The sequence below is a fragment of the Acinonyx jubatus genome, chromosome A1, assembly GCF_027475565.1.
Source record: "Acinonyx jubatus isolate Ajub_Pintada_27869175 chromosome A1, VMU_Ajub_asm_v1.0, whole genome shotgun sequence".
In the NCBI taxonomy this organism is placed as follows: Eukaryota; Metazoa; Chordata; class Mammalia; order Carnivora; family Felidae; genus Acinonyx; species Acinonyx jubatus.
The window spans coordinates 170,522,822-170,537,726 of record NC_069380.1 but is presented as its reverse complement, the minus strand read 5'-3'; the positions used below and the strand labels follow the sequence as shown (position 1 = coordinate 170,537,726).

General features: G+C 52.3%; 1 protein-coding gene and 1 long non-coding RNA gene across 21 annotated transcripts in view; one reads left to right on the top strand and one right to left on the bottom strand.

The window, feature by feature from the left end:
- Positions 1-228: 228 nt before the first annotated feature.
- Positions 229-14,905, bottom strand: part of FAM193B (family with sequence similarity 193 member B) — a 33,734-nt gene continuing 19,057 nt past the window's right edge. For 15 of the 20 annotated variants that reach the window (XM_027035633.2, XM_053225876.1, XM_053225883.1 and 12 more), the window contains 6 exons: positions 14,360-14,561; positions 13,199-13,438; positions 6,092-7,112; positions 5,859-5,934; positions 4,923-5,020; positions 2,540-2,922 (listed from right to left, as the gene is read on the bottom strand). In XM_027035633.2, the coding sequence (XP_026891434.1) occupies positions 4,924-5,020; positions 5,859-5,934; positions 6,092-7,112; positions 13,199-13,438; positions 14,360-14,561 (1,636 nt within the window). In that variant the 3' untranslated portion in view covers positions 2,540-2,922; position 4,923. The other 5 variants (XM_053225835.1, XM_027035638.2, XM_027035636.2 and 2 more) reach the window with 5 other exon arrangements.
- LOC113593000 (uncharacterized) lies at positions 320-5,980 on the top strand. The gene is made up of 3 exons (XR_008300172.1): positions 320-1,522; positions 2,573-2,951; positions 5,412-5,980. It is a non-coding gene; the product is annotated as an uncharacterized LOC113593000 (long non-coding RNA).

The following is a 14,905-nucleotide window of genomic DNA, read 5'->3' as shown; positions in this document are numbered from 1 at the left end:
CGAGACACTGTCAGGCAGTGCAGCGTCAAAGTACCCTTGGGCGGCTGCGCATTTGTTGCCAGGGGCGAGGGCGAAGCGTCATACAATGCATTATGGGACGCTGGAGGACTTGGAGCATGCGCTAAAAGCTCAAACGAAGCCTGGTGGAAGGTCCCACGAGTGGAGATACAGAAGAGACCCGCCTACCGGAGGCCTAGCTTCGCCCATAGCCTGACGTCATCTGGCACGTTCCGGGACTGGGCCAACTGGGACCCCACCGGGGACTCCATCCCGGGCACGGGGCGCGGGTAACGAATCAACTTGCACTGCAGCTCTGACTGGCGTCCTTATCTATGTGACAACACGTATGTTCAGAGTGGTGAGGGATAAATAAAATACTGATGACAGTGTTTTCGCTGAGGGTCTGTACTTATGTACGAAGTTATTATTGCAAATGCTGTGATAGAGCTTAGAGTAACTCACTGCCTGGGGAACTAGAGGCTTCGAGGAGACCTAGATCTGAGCTTCCAGAAAAGTGTAGAATCTCAGAACAGGGAGGGGAGGAAAGGGAGAGAAGCCTTCTGAGGGAGGGCCCTGCAGGAGTGAAGGTCTGGCCTTGTGCAAGCACACAGATTCCTCAAGGAACAGACGGGTCACGTGGCCGGCTGCTGTAGGGATAGGAGTGGTCAGAGCTAAAGCTGGATAGGTAGACAGGGACCAGGGCATGCAGGGCCCTGTCAAAAGTAACTTCAACTTCACTGGGGACTTTTATTTGAGAAAGAATGAGCGTGAGGGCAGGAAAGGTGCAGAGAGAGGGAGAGAAAATTCCAAGCAGGCTCTGCGGTGTCATTGCCAAGCCTGAGCTCCGGGCTCCATCCCACCAACTGGGAGAACATCGCCTGAGCCAAAATCAAGAGTCAAGGCTCAACCAACTGAGCCACCCAGGCAAGCCCACTGGTGACTTTTGAAGAGGAGTGATGGGTCAGTACTATTCTTTCCTCCATTCATGTATTTAACATGAGCACGTGCTGGGTATTGTGCACAGTGCTGAAGCAAATGAAAGATGAAGACACAAACCTGACTTGTGAGTTTATGGATTAGTTGAGACAGAAATATAATGGATCTTGATATTCAGGAGAAATATTTTAAGACAGATAAGGTAGTACTTTCTGGAAGCATCACAAGGCAGGGCAAATTGATTCTCATTGTAAAATGGCCTTTCAGCTGGAATGTGAAGGATAAGCAGGAAATGATAAAGGAAAGGTAATCTAGGAAAAAGGAAATGTGTGAGCGAAAGTTGGGAGACCTGAGAGTGCCAGGCCTAGATGAAGACTGAGGTCATCTGGTATTGCTGAAGTGCTGGGAGGTGGGGGCTGGTTGTGGAAGCCTCTGAATGCCACCCACAGGTTTTTCTCTATATGTAAAGCAGCTCCTTGATCAGACCTGCAATTTTTGAATGATGAAGCAGAATTTTAGGTAATTATGCCAGTTCAGTTGCAGCATGGGAGCCTGGTGCAAGAGTTGAAAGGAAAGAAGAACAAAGGTAATACATATACAGACAGGTTTCACAGGGGAGTTTGCATACTTTCTTGGAGATTAGGAAAGTCCAGGGACCAGGAATTGTGAGCCTGTGAGTGATGGTTTTTAACATCTTTAGAAGAGGAAGCTGGCACTGACAGCCCGTGGTGGGATTCAACCTGGGAGGAATAGAAGGGGGAGGGAACAGTTTCTGATCCTGCTCCCACCTCTCCATAAAGGGCTCTTAGTGACTGAGTGGCCACAGCCTCCACTGCTTCCCACACAAGCTCAAGTTAAGTGTCAGTTTTAGAGAGAAAATGACATTGGGGACAAGGAATTGGAAACACAAGTGTGTACGAGAAAGCATTGTTTAACAAACCTATTATATTAAAATCTGAATTTAAGAACCAGATTTACTGTGGGGGGTGGTGGGGTAGGAATGAGGTAGTTTGCTTTACTTTACAGAAGGGTTCATTATCCTCAACAATCCAGTACTTAGGTTATAGGTCTCATTCCCATTGGAAAGTCAAATCCAATTTATAGGAACTTCATTTACTCCACTTCTCCTGACAATGTGAATCACCCACGTTACAGGTGTACAGTCCATAAAGGCCGTAAGCCTTTCCCAGACTCCATCTCACATCAGTTGCAAAGAGATCGAGTCTCACTCCTCCAACTCACTGGTTTTGCAGAGGGGGAAACAAACACAGTATGGGGAAACAGCTGCTCAAGTTTACATACCAGAGTCCTCCCAACAGGAGGAAAGAGCACAGATGCTGCTGTTATACAGGCCTATGCTCTAATCCTAGTCAGCCAGACTGAGTGCACTGAAGTCACTTGCCCGTCTTAGCTTTAGTTTCCTCATCTATAAATTGGGATAACAGTCCCATTTAGAACTGCTGTAAGAATTAAGAGGAAATTACTGAACTGCTGACACATAGTATGTGCTCAATGAGGTTAATGACTAAGGCAGAGCCCATGCTTCTGAGTACATTCCTCACCTCACCCCCATCCCAGACCAGCAAACCACCAACACACCGACTCTGTGTCCAAATGTTGCTTTATCTTTCGGCAGGAAAGATCTTCACAGTATCAAAAGTAAAGAATTGAAAAACAAGAACAAAAACAAAACCAAACACAAAGAGAGCAGTGTTGGGCCAGCAGTACCATCAGCCCCCAGCCCACAAGCCAGTCCAGCCCCCGGGCTCTGAGTGAGGAGGCTGCGTAGCACCAGGAAGCGGCTCTGCGGAGGTCCTGAGGGGCCCCAGCACGGCACAGCGTCCATTCAACTTTTGGTTGGTCCAGGATGGCGAGGAGCAGGGAGGATCTTGGGCAGGTGGATAGGGATGTGGAGGAAGAAACTGTAGACCTTCAGCTGGCAGTTGGGGTCTCAGGACACCCTGAAGAAGCTTGACCCGGCAGGGGCTGAGAAAACAGGAGAGCATGGCTGCACCGTGAGTGAGACCTTTGACTTAGCCTCCCCATGTTGGCTCTGGGTTTCCATGGGTCCCCATGGGTAGGAACAACTGCCTGCTATTTTTACTCCCTGGGCTGAAAATATTGAATAGACTTCCTTGATTACCTCCAGCAGAGGATGAAAGTTAAGACCCTGCCAGGGGACAGCTCCCCTGTCACACCTCTTTCCAAGTCAGGGTAGGGTAAGAGCCCAGCCTCTGGTCTTTGCTCTCCTACTGACAGGAAGGGGAGAGGCGGCATATGCATCCTGACTCCTGCCTCAGGCTCTGGGTACACAGCCCAGGCTAGGTCCCGAATCTGTGCCAGCACTGCTTTCTCATGCACTCTCAGGGCTCCCACTCTGAGGAGGGTGGAAAAAGCAGTGGAGAGCCCTTATGGTGGGAGTGGGACAGGAAGGGAACATCTCCAGTCTTGGGAAAGAAATCAACCAAAGAGGGAGTCCTTGAGAGAAGATGGCCGGATGAGGTTTCCTGGCTGACAAGGGCATTGGGCTGTGGGAGAAGATGTGCCCCTTTTACTCTCAGAAGAGGCAAAAGATGAAAGTGCCTGGGGTCCCCGTCACTCCTGGATCCTGTGGAGGTAGAAAAAAGAGACAGGAGGGCACCCTGGTCCTGGCAGAAGCTCCTGAGGGTGTGGACATTTCAGTTTGGCCAAAGACCAGGGAACCTAGCCCTTTCAGAGAGAGGGGCTAAGGTGAGTCTAAAGACAGTCCTGACTCCGGGCAGCCTGAGGCCAGCATCAAGGGTGGGGAATCCTGACCCCAAAAATGACAAAGGGACTCGGCTGAGGGTCCAGGAAGTCTGCTGCCCTGGCCCAGAGAGGCGTGTTCCTGGCACTGAAAAGAGAAGTACAGGTGAGGACACCCTCCCAGGGGTCCCTGAGTTCAGCCTACCTGCCTCAGTTTCCTGTTGCCTTAAGGGCAAGTTGTGTGATTGCCAGCCAGAAAAGGCCCGATCCCAGGGACAGAGCATGGAGTTAAGACAGGGCACTGCATAGCCATTAGGCTGCAAACCCAGCACCAAGGCCTGTCTGCTAGCCAGCCTTCTCTCCTACACTATGGTTCTCAGCCCTTCTTGGTCTTCTGTTTGCAGTCCAGAACATCATCTGATATGTTAGTATTGCAGGGGCACCTGGGTGGCTTAGTCGGTTGAGCATTCGACTTCAGCTCAGGTCATGATCTTGTAGTTCGTGAGTTCAAGCCCCTATCAGGCTTGCTGCTGTCAGTGCAGAGCCTGTTTCAGATCCTCTATCTTCCTCCCTCTGCCCTTCCTCACTCTCATTCTCTCAAAAATAAATAAAACATTAAAAAAATATATATGTCAATATTTCAGACAAAGGACCAGTGTAGGTGGCTCGGAGAGGAGGCCAGAGCCCAGCTCAGGGCCAGATCTCTTCTTCAGGAGGCAGCCCAGCTATCATTTCTTCATGGAGCTTGTCATATTTGTGGAGAGTGCTCACCAACTCCTCCATGCCTAAATGACCTCTCCAAGGTCTTGGTCTACCTCATCTGCCTTCTCACTGGTTCTTTGGGGCTGGCCCCTTCTTGTATGGTTTTAGCTGGGAAGCATCCTGGTAGCCTACCAGGCCAGGCAAATGAGATTCAACCCTGAGGCTAATAATGTCAGCGGTGGGGGCAGTCCTCTGGGGACTAAGGCTGCTTGAGAGGCAGATGGTAAGGGAAGCAGGGGCCTGGCAGAGATAGTCCAAGGATGGCAGTGCAGGAAGGACCCTTCAGGAGCACAGGCAAGAGGGAACACAGGAGGGTCTGGCCCAGGATATCTTCAGAGAGTGTAACTTGTGGTGCTGTTGCCGTGGAGGTACAGGGGCCAGGGCTGGCAAGCTGCTAGGCTAACTCCATGTGCCCCAGAGCATGAAATGGTCTGGCGGGGGCACAGAAGTGACAGAACTTGGGGAGAGGGAGTACGTGCAACACTTAGGGGTCTCCATACCTCACTGAACTGTGCTGGGAGTGGTTTTCTTGAGGCTGAAGTTGGTCCAGTTCACAGCAACTTTCTGACGAGTTTGCTTTGCAGAATCCAAACAGAACCTATTGGTTTTGAGAGACACCAAAAAAGCACAATTAGAGGTTCTCACTGCTAGACCCCCTTTCTAGACCTGTGTGTCCTGGTCAATAAAGGAACCAAGTCAGCTCTGTACAAGTCCTTTGGTTCCAGGGTATTGGGATCTAGCAGGTTATGTGAGCTCTGCTGGCTTTCTGGACAGAGTGCCCACAAGCCAAGGGAACAATGTGTTAAGAGACCAACACTGCCTCAGGATACAGGGTTGCTCCTCACACTGTATTTTTACTGCAGCTACACTGGGTTGCCTTCTGTTCCCCTAGGTACTGCATGTTGCTTTCAGCTTCAAACGTCTATACCTACTAGCTCCACTGTCACGAAGGCCCTGTTTTACCTTGCCCACTTATTCTTATTTCTCAGGTCTCAGCTTGGTTGCCACTTCTACTAGGAAGGCTGCCCTGGCCTCGCCTACGTTTCAGCTTCGCCTGTCGCCCCACTTCTAGCTGCCTCCCCCACGGCCCCATACCCTTACTCTTCCAACAGCACTCAACATTGTTTATGGCTCTCTCTCCCCACCTAAGCTGTGTTTGATTTGCCTCTACCGTAGAGCTCAGCCCAGGCAGAGCAGAGAAAGTGCAAATGAATAAACAAATGAATAAAGCTGGAGAAAGCCCTGGTTCTTGGGGCCTGACATGCCTCCTTCTCCCTGTCCCTTATACTTTTCCAGATGCCCTGTCCTGCCATGTGGCTACCTGGGTTCCAGGAGATATACTGGTGGGAGAGAGCTTGGAGAGGCTCTCCCTCTGAGGGAGTCGGGCTGAGGGAGAGCCTGAGTGTGGGTGGGCGAGAAGGCATCCCCACACCTACCTCTTGAAGTACTCCACCTCCCGGTCAGTCTCATCCATCTCCACCCCATCCATGTCCTTGGGCAGGAACACATCGTCTAGGAAGACACAGCCAGGAGGGCTTAGTGCCCATGGCCAGGCCTCTGGGGTCATGCTCTTAGGGCAGCACTGCCCACACGCAAGGATTACCCTCCACCCTCTGGCCTGGCTGGGGTGGGGGTGGGGGGTCAGCCACTCAATTCCTGGTGCACTCACCCAAGGAGGCGGCTGTCTTCTCCTGCTTGTTGCGGCTCCGGCGGCTGCGACCCTTGCCCTGTGGCAAGCTCTGTGGCCTTGCTGGGCCTGGGGGCTGCACAGACTCCTGCTCCAGAGGCCGTGCTTTGGCCTCACCTGGCCAGTTTCGCCAGGAGCTGCCCTTCTCGTCAGCTTTGGGGCCGGCAGCCCAGCCTGGTCCTGGCTGACTCCCCCGGCTCCCTTCTCCAGCCTCAGCACAGCTGCCCACTTTGGGAGGCTCTGTGGCCTTGCCTGGCTGCTTGGTGCTGGGGATCTGGCCCTTGGCATTGGGAACCTCGAGGCTGGCAGGGGACCGTGGGGCTGGGCTTGCCTCGATCTTCTTGGCCTGACTGCCCTGTCTCTTGCCCTTCCGCGGCTTCCCAGCTGAGACCACAGGCTCGGGCAGCTCCTGCTTGCAACTGGGAACTTCCTTTGGGCCTGGCTCCTCAGGGCTAGGGTTGCCTGGCTTGGGTGTCTTGACCCAGATCACCCGGGACAAGTTGGGCACGGCGTTGAGTCTCCTCACTAGCCCATTCTCAGGGATGATACCAGGAGGGGGCCCCCTCACCTCTGTCCATGGTGGGTGGGAGCCTCTCATTTCTGTCCATGGTGGGGCTGGCTCACCTGGAACTCGTAACGTGTGGTTCTGAGAGGAGCCCAAAGTCAAAGGGGACAGGTCAAGATTAATGTCAGGCCGTTGCTCTGAGGAACCATTGAGGTTTGAGGGGGATAGGCTCTGGGGCTCTGGCTCAGCAGCACCCTCCTTAGAGAATCCATTGCTGTCCATGTTGAGCTCACATACACTGAAGCTGGCACGGATAGAGTCCTTGACAGTGTTCTTGATCTCTTGCAGACGGCTGCTCAGGAAGCTATTTACTCGATCCAGCTCCTGGTCAGGCCACTCCAAGAGCCTCTCCCTGGCAGGCCTTGGCTCCTGGCTTCCAGAAACACTACGATTCACCTGCTTTAGAGCTTCTGCTGCCAAGTGGGCCTTCTCCTTTTCCTGCCAACATAAGACGCAATTTCAGCGGAGGCCAGGCAGCTACCAGGCACAGTGTGACACCTGACACATCAGCCTGGGGCCCGCCTTTGCGGCTAACTGGCTAGAGGCAGGGTGTTGCCATCCTGGCCTGCTCACCCACCCTGTGGGAGTGAGGATGAAATGCAGACAGGTGCATGTCCTGGGGATGGAGACAGACCCACAAAGGATAGGGTTTTTATAGCTTGTTCATCCAGAGCCCTGGTGTCGTAGGGCCTACGGACACTAGGACTCAAAGGGATAGGAATGCAGCTAATTGTACCTTGCCTTCCAGGCTTGAGCTTAAGCAGTTCAATCACTTGCTGAGTCTCCGTGGACTCATCTGCAAAAGGGGGGAACAATAATTCTGGAGTGAAGACAAAACTGGGGATGCATGTGAGGCAGATGGCTGCTACAGAAGCATTCTCTCCAATTCTGCTGGTGGTAGGGGAAAAAAGCTGTGGTATCATGGGGGGGGGGGGAGGGCTTTAAGAAGATGGGCTGTGAGACCACCATGGCCACCATGGTAGGTCAGACTGCTCTGGATGGCAGGAATGTGTGTATGGGCACTATGGAAGAGGGCGAAGTTCCCATACGAAGGCCACTCACCACTCAGCTGCCTCCAGTAATCAAGGCCATGCCTGAAATGTGCCTGATGGCATACAGTGGCAGCCACATGGGGCCCCACAACAAGATGTAAAAGCAGCCCCTCTACCTATGTGAGAACTTGGGGGCTGGACTGTTAGTGTCAACAGATCTCGTTCTGGAGAGTAAAAATGAGAGTCTTTGGGCTCTGAGTCACCCCATTCCTTTGCTCAACCTCAAGTGACCAGCAGGCCAACAGGCCTTTAGAGGGAGATGGGAGACAGATGTCAAAAGCCCACGGGAAGGAGGTGATGGTGGTGCTGGGCCAGGGGCTAGATGACTTCCACATTTCACGTATTTCTAGCTGATGTGGGAATGGAGGGGAGAAACAGGAAAACGAAACTGGGGAGAGAAAAGAGGGCTTGCGACCACTTCAGAGTCAACTTAAAGAGCGTGACTCTGTGCCCCAGCAAGCATCCATCTGTTTTAAATATGGCTCTGCAACTGACTAGCGCCACAACTGTGGGACCTTGGACAAATCACTTTCTCTGAATCTTATTGTCCCCCTTTGTAAATTCGGTAGAAAAACTACCTACCTATTCCTCATGGTGTTGCTAGGAGGACATCTGAGGGGGCATGCGTCCCTTTCCCTGGGTGCTGACAAGGCTGTGCCTTGGCACCATGGTGCTCATGTGAGGAAGCAGCTCAGTCTGGAGCAGTGTTTCCAGCCATGTGCCCTGAAGTTTAAGGCCATGAGGATGGACAAAGGAATGGAAGGCCTTTCAAATCACTCCTCCCCTGCACCAGCCAACTTTTTCTGTTAGGAATGGAAGTTCTATGGAGGATTTCAAATCTGAAAACGAGTTAGAGGGAGCGATGTGGGACCACGTATGGCTTGGTAGTGAGAGGAGGACAGAGCACAGAACACTAACTTTCTGTTACATGCCATGAGCCTGACCCTTCCCGCATGTCATCTCGTTTCACCCTCACAATGGCCCCTGGCAAACATTATCCTCAATTTGCAGATGAGGACATGTGACTTTGGAACGAATAAGGAACTGGCCCAAGGTTACATAGCTAGAAAGTGGCAGAGTTGGGACAGCACATCCAGGTGTGATCTGCAGTTCCTATGGCTTTCAATCCTGTTTGACAATCACTTCTTGACCATCAACTAGGAGGCACTGGGCTGGGCTCTGGGCAATTTAACTATGCATGAGAACTCTGCTGAGGGAGGCAGACATGCAAACAGGCTGTTTAATGCTGAGTAACAGGGAAGAAAGTACTATCGATACTCTGGGAACCCAGACCAGGCCATCAGAGGTGCTTTCCACAGAGGAGGCAGTATCTCCCTGGGCACTGGAGGGTGACTGGTATCGTCCTGGACAGAGACTAGCACTTTCTAGGCAGGAGGAGGAGCAAGTGCAAAGACTGGGAAATGGGCACACACAATCTTTAGGGAACGCAAACATTCATAGGGAGAGCTGGAGCCCCAATTTCTTTTAGGAGAGTGGTAGGGAGTGGTGGGCAGGAAGGCCAGAGGGGAGAGACTGAGAAAGAAAGCTGGCAAGCTAAGCAAGGACTGGATCCTTAAGAGCCCTGCAGGCCATGCTCAAGTCTGGGTTTGATCCCAAGGGCAATGTTCGGCCACTGAAGGCTTTTTAAGTAGTAGTAGTAGTACAGCGCAGAGAGAAGTGGATGGTCTGAGCTATTTGGGAGGTAGTGTGGCTGGGATTTGGTGGCAGGTGGGGAGAGAATGAGAGGAGTTACAAGAACACTGACAACCACTGGTGCTGCTGCAGCAGCTTCCCTGACCACACGTTTTGTCGAACCTTTCTGTGCATCACTCCATTTCATTCTTGCAACCATCTGAGTTAGGTTCTACTGTTATTCTCATTTTGTGGATGAAGAAACTGAGGCTTAGAGATGAAGTGATTTGCCCAAGGTCATCCAGCAAGTGTGGCAGAGCCAGGTTCCAAACTGAGGTCCGATTCCAAGGCCCGCTGCTCTCAATCACCATGATGTGTTCCTCCCAGAATGGCATCCTGGGTTCTGGTTCAGGCAACTGGGTAGATGGTGGTGGTGCCATTAACTAGACAGACAACGAAGAAGAAAAAGCAGGCCTCTTTGGGGAAAGATAACAAGCTCAGTTTTGGATGTGCTCAGTTTGAGTACTGGTATGACATTTGTGAGGAGGTGCCCAGTAGCAGCAGGTATCAGTGTGAAGGGCAGGGAGGAAACAGGTGGACATAACGAACCAGGAACAACACTATCTAGATGGCTTCTCTTTCTCAGAAAGATATCCTTTAGGGGGAGGGTCAGAGAGAGGAAGAGGAGTCCACAAAGGAGACAGAAGAGAGATCAGAGAAGGTGAGAAATCTGGAGAACACGGCATTCCCATTGTCCTTTCCCTGTCCCCGCCTGGCTGAAGACAGGGCCGAAGAAAGCAATATTTGAAAAGGACAACCAATACAAAATGTGAGATGCTGCCTAGCTGACAAAGAAGGTGGGCCAGGAGAGTGTGATTTGGCAACAAAGTTGTCACTGGTGGCTTGAGGGGGCGGGGGATAGTTTGTGAAGACCGTGCAAAGACAGTGAATGCAGATAACATTTTTCAAGAAATTTGCCAGGAAAGAGAAAGAGGTGAGGTGGGTGGGGGGGGGGGGGGGGGAGGGAGAGGGAGGGAGGGAGGCTGTACCCTCAAGGCACAATTTGCTTTCAAAAGAGAGAATACTGGGCATAGTGAAACACTGGGAGACAGCCCAGAGGAGAGACCAAAGCCAGAGCAGGAAGCTGAGGTTAGACTGAGGAGGCAGGAAAGGACTGTAAGGCCTTAGGCAGGAGAAGGGGTAAACTCTTCCCTCATGACAACAAGTCTGCAGGTGGAGTGGTAAGATGCTGAGAGAGTGCCTGTCTGCTGGCTTTTTTCCCTTGCTGAAACAGGAAGTGAGGTCATCTAACAAAAAAGAAAGGCTGGGTGGGGAAAGCCTGGAGGTTTGAGAAGAATCTGGAGGTCTGACAAAGAAGCTGTGGTAGACAGAAATGATGAAGAGCGTAGATCAGGGAGCTATGCCTGTTGGGCAATGTGAGGGCTCAAGCAAGCAGGAGACCAAGGGGCTTTGGTGCCACAGACAGATCTGATCTAGAGCTTTCCTTGAATTACAAAAGGGGAGAGGCAGGTAGGGGTCAAACCCAGGGCTGCGATTTTTCTGAGTGGGTGTAATGTAAGGGCAACAGGGCAAGGAATTGAGAGTATTGGTAAGACAGTGAGTCAATGATGGTCAGGGGATCTCTATGGCCTGGGTAGTGGAGGAAGGGGCTGGTGACAGCCTTTAATGGACGAATAGGAGTGGCTGAAAGGTTGCAGATGACAGAGCCAGGGTCAGTTTCAAAGGAGTAGGGGTTAGTACATGAGGGACAGACAGTCATGGGTCTGCAAATGATATAAGGGAGCAGAAAGACACTTAGCTTTATTGGTCTCCTGAGGTGGGAGAGAATGAGCAGTCTCCACTGGACGGCTCCCAGGGGAAGCTGTGTTTGTGATGGACAGCCAGACTGTGGTTAAGTCTGAGGGAGAGGAAGGACACTGGAGAGGAGGCTGATGTATAAACAGATAATGACCATGACTCCCTATCACATGACCTTGCAACTGCCTGGTGCTATGTTGTATTCTGGCCTCTAGACTGGGCTGGGCAGACAGTAGTTGTGCAGCAAGTTTCTGAATGAGTGAATAGAGGGTGATAAATGGCAGCCAAGGGAGACATGCAAGGTAGAGTGGCAGTACAGTAGCAGGAGTTACCTGAAGTCTGAGCTTGGAAGGAAGTTGTTGGAAGGAAAAGGAGGGGAGAAAAGAGACTGTTACTGGCGTTACCAGCAAAGGGGTAGGGATGTATGAGCACAGATTTACGGAAAGCACGCAGGCCTACGAACTTCAAGGTGTGCTCGCTGGGACCTAACTGGAAACCACTGCCTTAAGCGGCTAGGGAAGGCTAAAGAGACTGCTGTTGCCCACTAGACACTTCTGGCCAGGCAGCACTGGATGGGAGAAAGAAAGTGCTGACCATTTTCTGAAGGCAGCGGTGGAACCTCTTGGCTCACTACTTCAGGCTGCAGGGAAAGGGTCCTGGTTTGTCCTTTGGGCTGGAAAAAGATGTAGAACTGCTGCTTTCCAGAGCACCAGGGCCGTTTGACCACCCAGGACCTGGAGCAAGCTGGTTGTCAAACCCAACTCTTCGGCTGCTGGGCTCCCGAGTGTGGCACTGTGCAGACACAGCTGGGGGTGGGCAGGTGAAGAGGTAATGAGGCAGCAGGGGACGGGCCGTCAAGCCCTGGGGCTTGCCTGGGAGCAGGGCTGCCCAGAAATAGCTCACTGGGTTCTCTCCTCAGCCCTCTGAGGAGCTCACCCAGCCCATGGCTGGGTCCTTCCCATGGCTTCAATTACACCTCCAAGCTGGAAACTCCCAGTCCCACACCTCCATCTCCACTTGGAGGTGGCACAATTCTCCTGAGAATCTCCAAGTCAACGTGCCCCAACTGAATTTCCTGTCTTCTGCCAATCTCATCCTCGTTCAGTGAATGGAGGGCACACCATCCTGTCAGTCATCCAAGCAAACACCCGGGAGAAATCCTGACTCCTTCATCTCTGTTCTACAATCAGATTACCAAAGCTGGTCATGTCTGCTTCCCTTGCTCTAGCCCCAGCATCATTCAGCTCTCCCCTGGCCCTCGATATTCCTTCCTGGAGTGTCAACCCTCCAGGCTACCTTCCATATTGCTACACAGTCACAGTGGAATAAAGATCTGACCTAGCGCATCCTTTGATAAAAGTCCTGCAGGAACTCCCCTCAGCTACAGGATCAAGTCAAAGCTCTTTAGCAGGGCCTATGAGGCCCTTTCTCACCTCTACTAGCTGTCCTGCCTCTGCTCTATTTGAGCTCTGGTTACACCAAACTGCTGTGGATGTGCTATGCCTGCTGCCAGAACTCTCCTAAGGAATCTGAACTCACTCCCTACAACTCAGCTTTCAAGTCAGCCTCTTGGTAAGCCATTTCCAGCGTGCCCAGGCAAGATGGGGGGAGGGGGTTCCCTTATCCCAGTGCTTGACACATGCTAATGTGCTCGTCCAGTTTTGTGTCAGTCTCTCCACTGGACCGAGCTTCTCCAGGGAGAACTTAACTGCGTCATGCTTTGGCTCCCAGTATTTGTAGAAGTGTTTGCTGAATGAATACATGACTGACTGACTGAAGCAATTCTTGTGCTTTGAGGAATCCAGCAGTTTCTGAGGCCAGGACTCGTCTTTTCTCCAATCATTGGCCCCAGGCTCCCTGACCCTTATGCCTCCCAAACTCATACAGACCTTCCCATAACAGTGAGCTGTGCTAAGGCTTCTGGCAGCCAGCACTGTTTGTGCCCCTGAAGTCTTGGGGGATTGGGGCAAGGGATTCCTTAGGGAGGAGAGGTGGTACAGCTAGGCTCCCCCCCACACCCACCTTCTTTTTCAGCTTGTGCCGGGCCCGCTTGGCGGCCCTGGCGCTGTTGGGGACTTTGGGCTCCGTGCTGTTGATGAATTCCAGCAGCTCATCCACATCTCGGTGGTCCACGGCGGGCTCCCCAGGGATCCCGCCCAGGGTGCCCCCCTTCACGGGCAGCTCCTCTTTCCGCCTGGTCAGCCTCGAGCGGAGCTTCTCTCGGATCTCTGTATAATTCCGACTCGTCGGGGCAGCGGGTGGCTGGGGGAGGGGGAGGTGCTGACGTTACACACCCTGGGCCGGGGAAGCCCGGAGCACTCCCACCCGCTGGCACCGAACATGTGGTGAGAAGCGAGACAACTGTTCTTTCTACCACAGCCACAAAGGCCAAGTGGCTTCAGCCTCGGCCAGGCCCAGAGCTAAGGCAGCGGTGGGCGGAGGGAGTGGGAGGTATGCAACAGCATTGTGAGCCCACTGACTTGGGAGCCAGGAAAGCAAGTTTGAGCCCGGGCTTTGTCACTTGGAAGCTGTATGACCTTGGGCAGGTCACTTAGTCTTTGTGTGCCTCGATTTTGTCATCTTTGAAATGAGAATAATAACCCCTAGCTCAAAAGTGACTAACAATGTGATTACTTTCATTTCTTCTGTCCTCAACTGCTCTCCCCTAGCCGGCGGCCCTTTGCTCTGCACTTTCAGACTTCTGAACTGTTTTCGCTCTCTGTACAGACAGCACATACTCTGCCCTGAACCTTCTTCCTGGTGCCGCCTGTGCTTACGGCCTATCCCTCGCAGTCTCTCACACTTGGAGGACTGAGAGCCTTTGCTTCCACTCTGCCTTCATCACGCACAAGTGTTGTTCACTTCTCTGTGATTACACACATATACATACTCATCAGAAACATAGCTTTCTCTCTACCATTTCCTTTCCTTTTGCCTACGGAAAAAAAAAGTCAATCTTAAGGAGAAACCAGGAAAAGAGCAAAGGGAGCAAAGTGTTGAAAAATCCCTACCTCACAAATGTGCTGTAAGGGTTAAATGAGTGGACATAGGCTGCGAGAACTCAGAAGGTTCCAGTGTGGTTATAATCCCCCTGAGCAAGGGGAACTCTGGGGAGAGTAGGGTGCTCCTTTGGCTCACCTTAACTGGCCCTCAGCCCTCTCTGGCCTGGGCAGGCTCACTCACCGCATTGTGGCCGAAGAACTCACAGTAGCAGCAGTCACAGAACTTTCCATCTCTCTGGTGAGTGGAGGATGAGGTGCAGGAGCTGCGCTCTGAGCTGCTGTCCTCTTCCTCACCCAGGCCCTCATCTGCCTCGCAGGGCTGGGGAAGCTGGCAGGCCAGGCCACTGTGTGTAAACTTGTGCCCTTTACACCCAGGGTCTCTGCTGATGGGGGAGAAAGATAAGCCCACAGATGAGGGAGGGCATGGAAGGAGCAGGCTGTAGCAGGAGCCCGGGGAAGCATTCTCACCATTGCCATCCCAACTACCCTTCATGTGCCTCATCCCACAAAGGCCGAAGCAGTCAGATTGTTATCAGTGCCTCTCACAAAAACAGGGCCATCACCCTGTGGGCTGTGAGCTGATGGCTCTCCTGAAGCATCCAAAGGAGGTCAACAGGGTCAATTTCCTTTTACCCTTTAGGTCCTTAGACCAAATCTGCACCAGTGGGTGGAGCTGTCTTAGCTGTGGGGTCTTAAATCTGGGAAAGTCAATGTGCCTTGTGGGCCA